The sequence below is a fragment of the Zingiber officinale genome, chromosome 5B (genome assembly GCF_018446385.1).
Source record: "Zingiber officinale cultivar Zhangliang chromosome 5B, Zo_v1.1, whole genome shotgun sequence".
In the NCBI taxonomy this organism is placed as follows: Eukaryota; Viridiplantae; Streptophyta; class Magnoliopsida; order Zingiberales; family Zingiberaceae; genus Zingiber; species Zingiber officinale.
This window is the reverse complement of record NC_055995.1, coordinates 139,803,921-139,816,591: the sequence shown is the minus strand read 5'-3', so window position 1 is coordinate 139,816,591 and position 12,671 is coordinate 139,803,921. Positions and strand designations below refer to the sequence as shown.

The following is a 12,671-nucleotide window of genomic DNA, read 5'->3' as shown; positions in this document are numbered from 1 at the left end:
TGGTCACCAAAGTTGTCTGAGCAGGCGACAACAAGCCAGGCGGGCCTAAAGGGTCCGTTCTGCCGGGAGGCTCGCTTGGGCAAATCGCTCATCTGGCCCGATCGACTATAGAGAGGATACTAGAGGCTCAGCTGTGACGACTCTACAAAGGTTAGTCTGACCGGACTGCATGACCGGTTACGCGAGGAACCACCTACTAAGATGAGTGGTCGTGGAGAAGAACAGTTGAGATCGACTGGGCAGGGAATCCTGGCTGAGTGCCTCCCCCGTTTGGCCAAACAGTGGAACCCCTTGCTTAGCTCATTATATCCTTCTAAGAGTTGGTGCCGCTGACAACAGTGCATAATCAACATGTAAATCATACGACAAAAGCTTCCACTGTCGTGTTAGGGATTTGCATGTTCTATTAAGAAATTGTGTCAGAAACACTTTTCTAATGTGTCTTTTCATATGACAGTTAGGAAAATGTGCACGTGCCATGAGAAGCAAGCAAGTCTACTACTAGAGCACTATATAAAGGGGGTCCATGCACCGACAGAGATATGTGTTATATGTGCTAGAGCTTTTGCTATTGCTTCAATTCTTTATTATCTTTCTACTATTCTGGTGACTGACTTGAGCGTTAGACAGTCAACGCCGGGAACCCTTTCCCTGTCCCGGTACTGACGTTCTTGGTTTTGCAAATTGGAGAGGAGTCTTCACAAGGTCAACTGTTGAGCCACATTCCCAGCTAGTTGTCTCCATCATTTTCAGATAGGATTAGTTACATAATCTCAAACAAAACTATAAGAACTAATACAATTTTAAGAAGAATGAAGCTTCCACCAAAAAATTTTCGTAATTTTATAAATACTAAATACTAAATAGTCATACATCATTAATTTTAAATTCTACAAATATTCATCTAAATAGGAATAAATAATTAAATATAATCTATAGTTTCGTATTACTCACATATACAGAAACAATCTCTATCTCTAGAAACCAACAAAAGGTGGAACACAAAAATATTTCTGTCAAGTAACCATTGAAACAAACAAATCGAGAATTATAACCAATTTCTAGGTGTATTTGAAGTAAACACATATTTTATTACCTCAAAGAAAAAGTTCTCTCAAGGCTCAAGCTCTACGCCTCTGCCCCTACTTCAGGCTTGAAACAAAAAAAATCAAGAATTATAAGTAAATTTCTAGTTCTATTTGAATTAAACTTATACTTTATTACCTCAAGAAAAAGTTCTCTCAACTCTCAAGCTTTGCCCTTGCCTCCATGCTCCAACTTCTCAAAACCCTAACCCTTCAGCTTATTGTGTATCTCTCATGATTTATATGAAATTAAATAAATGATCAATAATTCAATTGCTTTTAATGTTTGACAAGAATGAGGGAAATGAGAATTGGATTTTGGGCTGAGCTAAATTAAATTTATACACTGGGCATAATAATTTTTTTTACTATGCTACTTGGTAGAGAATGGACCAAAGATGTCTAAGCTACAACCTAGGCCAACCATCCCTTACATCCACCCACGATTGAACCAATTGATCGAATCATGATATGTAGCTTGTTCACCTTACCAGAAGACAGTATTCTTTCTTACTAATCGCCTCATAAATTGCTAGATTCTATATATTGTGTCCACTCATCTAAATTTGTAATTTCATGACCATATCAAAGCAAGAAAGTTGGTAGTGAATCATGAAATAAAAATCACGAGAAGATCGGTAAGATCTCAACAAAATACTTTGGCTAGACCAGGAAGAAATTATAGATACAATGCAGAGGAGGACGCATGTATTCCTGCCACATTGTGATAAAGACTTGCGTAATCATATGTTTCATCAGTTTGATCTATTCTTCTGAACTTATTAGATGCAGCAACTTGCAAACCTTTTCAATGAATCAAACAAGAATCTAAAGAAAATATGAAGTGTTCTAGATAATAGATACAAATCAGCATGTTTATTTAGTTCTAGAAAAGAGGTTGTTCCTATTTGAGATCGTTGACGGATGAGTCATCAGAGAGCAACTACCGTTAAGGGGCTTTTTGATGAGCTGGTGATGAGGAGACCTCCTGTGATCTATGCAACACTGGACATGAGGTTAGAATGGGGGTTGAGGGGGACATCGACACAAATCTTTCCGACGCTAAAGTCAGCATAGACTCGTGGTAAAAGAAGAACAAGTGGAGAAAATAGGTTTAGATACCTTTGTATGCGTGCCTGCACCTGCCAAAGTGAGCTTCCTTTTATACTTTCTTCTGGAAGGGAGGTACGAATCCCACGTTTGGGTCATGGGGTAGCCACGTAATCTCCCCCATCCTTATCTATACCCCCGGTCGCTCCACGTTCTCTGCTTATCTCGGCCTCCACGTTCCTCACTCACATTCGAATGTGTCTGTTACGAGGCCAAGCCGGGGGGTTAGGAGTGGCTGAGCTGGACAGTCAAGTGAACTGAACTGGGGAGTCGAGGCGACCGAGTTTGAGGAATCAGGCTAGTCTGGTGAGCCCGCACTGGGGGTGTCTAGTGAACCTGTACTAGAGGAGTCAAGCGAGTCGGGTGAGACTGAATTGGGGGAGTTGGGGCAACTGGGTTGGGGAAGTTGGGTGAGTTAGGTGAGTTGGGTGAGCTCGCACCAAGGGTGTCGGGTGAACCCGTGCTAGAGGAGTTAAGCGAGTTGGGTGAGACTGAGCTAGGGAGTCAGGGCTACCGAGTTGGGAAAATTGGGTGAGTTGGTGAGACTGAGCCGGGAGTCAGGGCGACCAGGTTGAGGGGAGTCAGGCCTCAACTTGGGCATGCCTTGCTCCAAGCGAATACTATTGGTGCAAGCCGCACCAGAATCAAACCTGAGTTTTGATGTTGTCAAAGGTTCAAGTTAAGTCTTGTTATGATCTAACAAGTTGACTGAGTGTGCAGGATGTTTACTCAACCAAGAAAGACCTAGTTGGAGGCTAGGCAGGAGAAATCTTAGCAGATCGTGGAACCCAGGTGCAAGTCCAAGGAGGTTGAGAGGACCTGAAGCTTGGCAGTATAATCGAAAGGTTTCGAGGACCTAAGATCAAGGGAAAAGTCCTGACGAGCCGATTAAAGCTAAGTGAAAAGTCCAAACTAGATCTGGAGGATCTAAGTTTGGCAGGTAGGTTGAGGTAAACAACTGGAGGAGCGACAGTGAGGTCGAGTTCCTGAAGGTAACAACCTTAGGTCACTGTTCCAATTGAAGAAACCGGGAAGGTTTCCAAGTTGAGATCAAGACAGTTATACTGTCTTTCATATTATTAATCTTGCATTATATTACTACTGTTCTAACATCTGTTTTGCAGGAAATAGTTTTTGCTTAACTTTCTGTTGCAGGACCGACTCGATCAGTCGACCGAACCTGTGGTTCGGTCGACCGAACAAGATCAATACAAAGCAGCTAACATCTCAGAACAGATCAGATCAGAGTTCGATCAAAGACTGATCGGTCGACCGAACCTTAGTGACTCAGCACATGACAGATCATCAGCATCGATCAGCAACAAAGGAAATAAGCTGATCGGTCGACCGAACCTGGGGATCGGTCGACCGATCCAATCACATTTATTCAGCATTAAAGGATGATCTCGGCAGAATCACGACGAACAGGGAAGGAAGCTGTTCGGTCGACGGAAAGGCTTGATCGGTCGACCGAATACTTAAATACAAATTAATGCCAGAGATTCGAGCCAGCGTCAGATTCCAGCTGGAGGGGATCGAAGCTGGTTCGGTCGACCGAAAAGAAGGATTGGTCGACCGAACCTTCATACTCCTATAAATTAAGGCTCGAAGTCAGAAGCAACAAGAACTTTTCTGAATGACTCCTGTGTACTTCTGCAAGCTGCTCACGCGACAAGTCATCATGAACTTTGCAAGCAACTTCATATGATTGCCGACCGAGCTACGATTTACTATTACTTTTTATCGATATAACTTTACTTTTTGTACTGCACTTTAATTCTGTAAGATAGTAGAAGTGTTACTATCTTATATATCTGTACTTGTACGATTTACTTCTTTCCGAGGAATTCGGAAAGAAGAATTATAGTGTTTTGCCCATCGGTGCGGTCAAGGACCGTGGGCCTTCGAGTAGGAGTCGAGTTAGGCTCCGAACGAAGTAAAAAAACCTGATCTCTTTATATTTTCCGCTGCTTACTCGAATCGTTTTGAAATACGAAAAGAATAGTTTTTTAAAAGAGCGCGATATTCACCCCCCTCTATCGCTTAAATCGATCTATCAGATACTTACACCTCAACTTAATTTTTGATCGAGCGACTTGACTTTGGACTAATTGTGTCATGTGTATGCCCTTATACCCGCCACATCAACAATAAAAAGCGAATTAACACAAAAACTCGAAGGTTTCTCTTTGTTGGGTGTATCATAAGTTAATTTGGTGGTCAAGAATATTTCTCTATGTGATCATGAGCAAACTCGAGAGTACTTCTGCAATCGTGTACAAAATTCTTATTCTTCAAAGGCGATGTTTGATATTAAGGAAAATAGATGTTGAAACTTGAAATATGAAAAAAAAAAATATTTTCTTTGTTCAGCTCCACGTGAAGGAGTTAGCTGATTCCATCAACTTTGCGTGGACCAGAACTGTTAATGAATTTAATATACATGAACAAAGTTTGATATTTAATTTGATAAAAGTTTATTTAAGTTGGTTTAATATATATATAATATTAATTAAATAAATAAATTTGAATAACTTATTAAACTAAAAGAATAATCTTGAACCAACACGTTAATGTTCATTCATGTTCGTGAAGGTCCCCTCGGATGGGTCTAGTGGCTAGCACATGAAATGTTGTCATAATGAGGTTTGAGGTTCGAATCTCGATAAAAGTCGAGGTAAATAACTTCTTTATGTGCTAGTCACTATTCCAAAGGCTAGTAGCCGTCCGTGATTTACCTCCTTCGTGTTGATCTTGGGACGGGCTGGCAGGGACGCTGGGGCAAACGTATTCGCCTTTTGTCATAATGAATAATGCTCGTGAACAATATTCACGAATAATATTCGTGAGCAACGTTCATGAATAATATTCATGAACAACGTTTATGAACAATATTCATGAACCATATTCATTGATAAAACTCTTATCAATATTATAAATAAATAAAAAAATCAAAACAAACCAATAAATATATATTATCAATCTCAATAACCAATCAAACAAGTTTAAAATATAAAAATTTTAAATAATTAAATAAATTTGAATTGAGAGCTTGATAACATCTAAACAAATCAAGTTCAGCTTAAGCTCGAACCAAGGTCAAAAATTATTTTAAAAAAATCAAGACAAGTTTAAATAATCATGTTAACGATTTACTTTATTTTATTTTAATTTGACTAATTAAATTTGACTTGACTATTTTATCAAATAAGTTAAACATCATAACAGTAGACTTGGTTTGAAGTTTAAACCGGAGTCGAAACGGACAAAACAAATACAATCCCAAGCTTCAGTGGGCATAAACAAATCAGGTAGTCCTTTTATACTTGATAAATTAACAAGCTAAAGAAAACTTGAGTAATTTCAAATAATACAAACATACATAATTCATGAGATCCACTTCTAGTCATTTTTGAATCAGTTAATTACGTTTTGCACGAGAATTAGAAATACTACAATTGACATCGATTCGGGATTTAATAATAATGCCAAATAGTAGGATGAGACATTTTGTTAGATAAAAATAAATAAACAAAAGAGGGATGCTCGTGATAAAAAAAAAACCTTTTAATTGTTTTCACATTATTTTTTGTTGAAAAAATTAATTTTTTAGACGAAATTTGATATTAAAAATTATATTTTGTTTTTTTTAAATTATGCTCATCCACTTAGAAATTATGTTCTTAATAAACTAAGGGCATCTCCTTAAGATTTTAAATGAGTTTTCATTTACGGTCATATAAAAGTATAAAAATTTATTTTTTTTAAATTATTAAAAAATCTCTCTATAATTTTTTTATGAATTTTATATTATTAAATTATAATTTTATTTCTAACAACCCACCCACATTATTAATTTTAAGAGAGAAGAATAAATTTAAAATTTCACAACTATTGTTAAAATAAAAACTACAAAGCTTTTCGAAAATTTAACATTGGAATGCCCTAAGTTCGGTTGTGGGTAGTTAGGGCGGTAAAAAAGTCGAGCCGAGCTAAATTTTGGGATGTTTAAAGTTTGTTTGATAAGGTAACCAAGCCGAGCTAAGTCGAGCTTAAAATGAACTAATGTTTTGAAATGAGTGTTCAAGTTTGACTCGACTTATTTTTTATGACCTTAAGCTTGTTTGAAGCTTTAATTGAACATCGTTCATTTAGATATTATCAATCTCTCATTTCAAGATTGGCTTGAGCTTGGTTCGAGCTTGACTTGAGCTCAGTTCGAATTTGGCTCATTTAGATGTTATCAAGCTCTGAATTCAAGTTTGTTTGATTGTTTAAAACTTTTAGTTGTTTAATTGGTTATTAAGTTTGATATTTTAAATTTATTTATTATTTTATTTTATTGTTTATTTAGTATATTGAAAAGAGTTTTATTAATGCATATTGATCCTGTCCGAACGCTGAATCAACGGACGCTGGGCACGTGGCACTCTCCGAACTGCTGACGTAGATCTTCGACTGGTCGCGTGGGCCTCCGGCGAACCTGCAAGTAAGTCTGGCCGGGAGGAGGTTCCCGGCGACGACCCTCCGACGCTCAAGTCAGGCAAGTGGACAACAAAGAGGTGGCTTCCAATATCAAAGAACGCGTACCTCCGGCGAAGTGTGAGGCTCCTTATATAGAGCTGCGAAGGGGCTCATGCACACATACCGAAGCGGATACGTGTCCTCAGTCCATACCTCCGTATGAGCTTGTCAGAAAGGCTTACCTGACACCGTACTGCTACAGTCCGAGCACATCTCTGATGGGACAGCGGAACCCTCTGTCATAAGATTCTGCGTATGGCCTACTCGTCGAACATACCCGCTGTCAGAAGATATTCCCTTGTCCTTTTCTCTTTTTACCCTACGCAGAGTGTCCGACCGGTCGGCAGTGCCTCGCGTCCGACCGGTCCTATGTTGTGTGGACTGTTCGTAGTGTTGCTATCTTATGCCTTCGGCCGAGCGGTCCTATGTCGTGTGGACTGTTCGCTCGGCCATACGACTCTGTTCAACATGAGCGTCGGAACCCCGGCTCCCGCCGGGGTGTCTTTGCTCCCGTTTAGACCCCGGTCGGCCTGCCGGTCGGTCCACATGAATAGCGTCCGGTCGGCCATTTAACCTTTTGACTTCCACGTGGCGTTGACTCCCCGGAACGGGGGTCCCCTGTTCTTACCGCCGGATCACATATGGTTCATGAACATTGTTCATGAACGTTGTTCACGAACGTTAACGAATTGAATACATATGTGTTCAAGTTTTTTTATTTAGCTTAACGAGTTGTTCAAGCTTGTTTGTTCAATTAATCTTATATATATATTGAACGAATATAAACAAGCTCTTAGAGCATCCACATCAGATACCCTATTCAAAAACTTTACCTTAAATTTTGGATATGGTAGCTAAAAAATCTTTACATCAGTTACCCTACCGATTCCCTAAATTATGCATTTATAAACAGTACTTCTTTAAATTTAGGGAATGGATTTCATTCCCTAAATATTATAAAGGAGAGAAGAAATAGGGAAGCTGATATATGATGTATTGAAACATGGATATCCAAATTTAATAAAGTAACTTTTTTACTCTAAATTATGTATTTTGGATAGGGAAGTTGGTGTGAATGATCTTACCAAGTCGAACACTAAATCACCAGCTACACTTAACATGTGAAATGGGTGCATAAGAATGTTGTGTTCTGCCTGGAATACAATTATGAAGTTGAAAATACCAGATATTTCTAAAGGCATACCATTAGAAAAACTTCCTTGACCAATAGAATAGATCAAGAAAACATCAGCAGCTGCTGCAACAGGAGCTGAATATGCAACAGCAATCCAAGGACGCATACTCAAACGGAAACATATTTCCAAAAATTGTTATTTGAGGAATCTAAGATATAAGATAGAAAGAAATGAATTCCGACAATTCTCCTATTTTGTTACCATACCACAACTTTAGAGGTTTTCTAAGATTGATGATGAAATTGATGAAATTAGTAATAAAAACTCGCTACTTTTTAGTATCATCTCCACATAGAAAAATTGGGATATCGATTTTTTACTTTGTTCATGAACGTTTGGTTCATTTACAGTCTATGGGTAATCATATCCATTGATGAAAATAGTCAACTCTTCTCATCCGCACGATCTGAATCGTACGGCGTTGAACAAACAGAATAAGCCATCCGGTGTGGCGATCTCGTCCATTCGCTTTTATGGATATTTGATTCGCCTGCGATCGCAAAAAGTTTGCTGCGACGCCGCCTTCGAGTTTGCTTCGATTCCCCCCGACCCTCGCAGGAGTAAAAAATGAAGTCAGTGCTCCGCCTCCCCCAATCCCGAGAGAGAGAGAGGGGGGACGAAAAAGCGTAGCTAGGTAGCGGCTCAATCCCAGGTCCCGAGAATTCACGCGGCCGGAGCCTGCCTCGCCGCCTCAGACGTCTCTTTCCGCGTAGCGTAGATTACAGTGAAGAGTGGGCAGACCGTGGGTCGAGGCAGCGATCGATCTGATCGGGGAATTGGGGAAGTTGATGTGAAGGCGGTGCGGCGATGGCCACTCATCGGGCTGCGCTCACGGTGGGTCCAGCGATGGATCTGCCGATAATGCACGACAGTGATCGGTACGAGCTGGTGAAGGACATCGGGTCGGGGAACTTCGGGATCGCCAGGCTGATGCGGGACAAGCAGACCAAGGAGCTCGTCGCTGTCAAGTACATCGAGAGAGGCGAGAAGGTCGGTCTATTATTGATAAGGTTTCGTTTTATTCGTCTTTATCCGTAGAAAAATCTCATCTTCACTGGAATTTTAGCTGGTTATGTGATTTTAGAAAGTTTTTATTTGATAGGATTTTGTTGGATTAAAAATCGTGTCAATATCGTCAAATCCTTTGACCTCCTTTCTCATAAAAATCATAGTTTTGCTAAATTGATGGTACATGATTCTATTTCTGGTGAATTATATCCTCATTTCGTAATGTCCTGCCTGCTTAGCAGTTGCATGGCTTGGAAATTTCTTATCTGGCTTAACATGTTTAGATTCTGCGTCTTGTATTTCAGTCGATTATGATGGTATTGCTTTTATGATGCTGTAAGCCTGATTATTATGTTTTCCTCCTCCATGATAGTGATCTATACTCTTTCTTGGCATAAGCGTAACTTCATGACAGGGATACATAATCACCCTAGGCTTGGCATGTTCAGGGTTTCCCTTTTAAATTTGTTGGATAGTCTTCCTTTTTGTACAATTTTCATTCTCAAGTTTTATGAATTATGTTTGTTTTTTATGTGTATCTGGAGGGACATGGAATCATAGATCAGTCTTTATCGTGGTTATGATTGTTTGGTCTAAGAATTCACCAGGTCAAGTAGCATATATAAAGCGAGTCTGTTATATTCTTTCCCAGCATGTTTGACATTTTGATATCTGTTATTTGATGTGGTTTGCATCTTGGAGAATTTTCAAAAATAAACTTCACCTGAGTAGTGATGATAGCAAGCTTCGATTCCAAGAACTTTATGCAACACCGCCATGGTGCTTTCTGTTTGTAGGCTATCTTCTACCTTCATGATATTTATCATTTTGGGTCCCTTACTTGATTTATCACCTAACTGATACGGCTCGAAACCCCGGCTGGACAGTATTTGATTGGTTGGGAGTTTTTAACGGGACTGAACTCCTTTTTGTTAGTTGCTTTGTATTTATCTTGATTAGCTTCAGGTTATGACCACAACATTTGAAGATAACTATGGGCACAATAACCTTCCTTTTCTGATGCTGGCAATGGCATGATTGGTTTTCTTTCTATGTATTCAGATAGATGAAAATGTTAAAAGAGAGATAATTAACCATCGGTTGTTGAGGCATCCTAATATAATCAGATTTAAAGAGGTAAGTTCATGTCTGAAGATATCATTCACTTGTTTTGTTAGAAAATGTAATTGTTCTTTTTGCCTTCTCTGCTACAAATCCTTCTTAGGTTATTTTAACTCCTACCCATTTGGCGATTGTCATGGAATATGCTTCTGGTGGTGAACTTTTTGAAAGAATTTGTAATGCAGGACGCTTCAGTGAGGATGAGGTTTTATATTACTAAAACTTATATAATTCACATATTTCACTTCATCATAAATTGGTGATGACTTTTGCCTCTTCTTGAAGGCGCGATTTTTCTTCCAGCAACTTATATCTGGAGTTAGCTACTGTCACTCAATGGTAAAACGAAACTATTTTCAAGTTCAGTGGTCATGTATTCAGCTTAGCTGATTTGTGTTCTCTTTATTGTAAAGCAAGTATGCCACCGTGATTTGAAGCTTGAAAACACTTTGTTAGATGGAAGTGTTGCTCCTCGTTTGAAGATATGTGATTTTGGATATTCCAAGGTATAAATTAGTATTGGGTTATTTTATACTAGTTTAAGGAGAAAAAAAATATTCAGATTCATCGCATGATCTTGTTTTGCCTCTGTTGCTGATGTTCCGTATTTTCAGTCATCTGTTCTGCACTCACAACCAAAATCCACTGTGGGAACTCCTGCATATATTGCTCCTGAAGTGCTACTCAAGAAAGAATATGATGGCAAGGTAAGTTTTCCTATGTGCATGCTGTATTTGTGAATCCTGTAGTTAATTAGATACCTAAATCCAGTGCACAAAGCAGCCAAATTAATTAGCTGGATCAACTGAACGAGATCCACTGTGAAAAAGTTGTATATTGTGTCATCCCATTTATATTGATTCCATCATGTCGCTTTGCATCCAGAAGTTATAATTGACATGCACATAGATATGTTGGCTCTTTTAGATTATTTTCTTTTGTCTGAGATTTCAAGAATGTCATGCTAGACCACTTAATCTTTGCTCATTGCATAACATTAAACTGTGCTTCATTCATTCCTCGCTGCTCAACTATTTTAAAGCAAGAACCGTATGTGGGTGATTTCCTAGCTCACTGACAGCCATATGATTGGTAGCTTTTGGGTGTATTTGGAGGGAGGAATTTGAAGAGAGGAAGGGATTCCCTATCGAATTGAAGGCTCTGCAAAATTGCAAAAATGGAAGCCTCGTAACGAAATGAAACATCAACTTAACATTCTGATTGTGAGGTCTGGAACTGTAAGCAAAATATTTGTTGCAAACAATGAGCATAACAGTAAAATATTTGCTGCTGAAGTCATAATCCTTTGCTTTCTCACAATAACTCACCCCCAAAGATTGAATTCGTTTACGAGTGCCCTATATATGCTCGAGTGGTGCATCTAGAGTTTGACTATTTTTGACTGATCTCTAGGCACAGTATTCTTTTTGATTTCTTCACTCGTAGAAAATCTCGTTATATCAATTTTTTTGTGTCGGTCATATTCTGTTGTGTCATAATTGCCTTCATTTATGTAGCTTCTTTTTGTTAGCTACTATCCTCATTCGCATAGCTTTTGCGCCATCTAACATTGCTAAGAATTTATGTAGATAGCTGATGTGTGGTCTTGTGGTGTCACTTTATATGTAATGTTGGTCGGAGCATATCCCTTTGAAGACCCGGAGGAACCTAAAAATTTCCGAAAGACGATAGAGGTGAAAATCATTTGCAAGTTACCAGATGAATACTGCATATGCATCATCTTATAAATTGTGGTATACTGTGCAGCGCATACTGAGTGTTCAATATTCGATTCCTGACAGCATTTCCATATCTCCAGAATGTCAACACTTGATCTCGAGTATCTTTGTTGCCAATCCTGCTATGGTAAGCTCGTCAAGCTCGTCGACAAGTAATAGTAACAATTTGTTGTTAACCGCAAATTTTTAGTTGTTTCACAAGAGTAAACACACAGATTTTCACTTCGATACTGACATCTACATTCTTTCTTAGAGTATATTATCTGTTGAAGTTATCTGTTTAGTTATTTTCTCATCAATGATCACTAAATGTTGACGATCATTCACTACGGATCCATAATTGCAGAGAATTACGATTCCTGATATATGTAACCACGGGTGGTTCTTGAAGAATCTTCCGGCTGATCTGATGGATGACACCACAATGAGCAACCAGTATGAGGAGCCTGACCAACCGATGCAAAGCAGCGACGAGATAATGCAGATCTTGGCAGAGGCAACGATCCCTGCAGTTGGTACTAGTGGACTGAACCAGCACCTTTTTGGTAGTCTTGATCTTGACGATGATGATATGGAGAGTTTCGACTCCGATCCAGACCTTGACATTGAAAGCAGCGGGGAAATGATCTACGCTATGTAAATATCTTTGTTGTCATGACACTGAGGAATTCCATTCTCAGCTAAATTAGCCAACAAGATGTGGCTGGCCTGTTTGCTGATATGGAGAGGTGAATCCTTATTAGTCTTTCCTTGGATGTTAATGGACCTGTATTAAGTTAAAAACAACTTTAATTCTATAAATTGTGTATTGATAGCTTAACATGCGAATCAAAGTTATATTTAGGACAAAAAAAATAAGAAGGGCGCTGTATTTTATTGGAATTATA

General features: G+C 38.9%; 1 protein-coding gene across 1 annotated transcript; it reads left to right on the top strand.

Moving 5' to 3' along the window:
* Nucleotides 1-8,458: 8,458 nt before the first annotated feature.
* Nucleotides 8,459-12,604, top strand: LOC121986406 (serine/threonine-protein kinase SAPK10-like). Its single transcript, XM_042540345.1, has 9 exons — nt 8,459-8,905; nt 9,986-10,060; nt 10,149-10,250; nt 10,331-10,384; nt 10,459-10,551; nt 10,660-10,752; nt 11,635-11,739; nt 11,813-11,911; nt 12,131-12,604. The coding sequence occupies exons 1-9, from the start codon at nt 8,723-8,725 to the stop codon at nt 12,422-12,424; spliced, it is 1,098 nt and encodes a 365-aa protein (XP_042396279.1). The 5' UTR covers nt 8,459-8,722; the 3' UTR covers nt 12,425-12,604.
* Nucleotides 12,605-12,671: the final 67 nt, after the last annotated feature.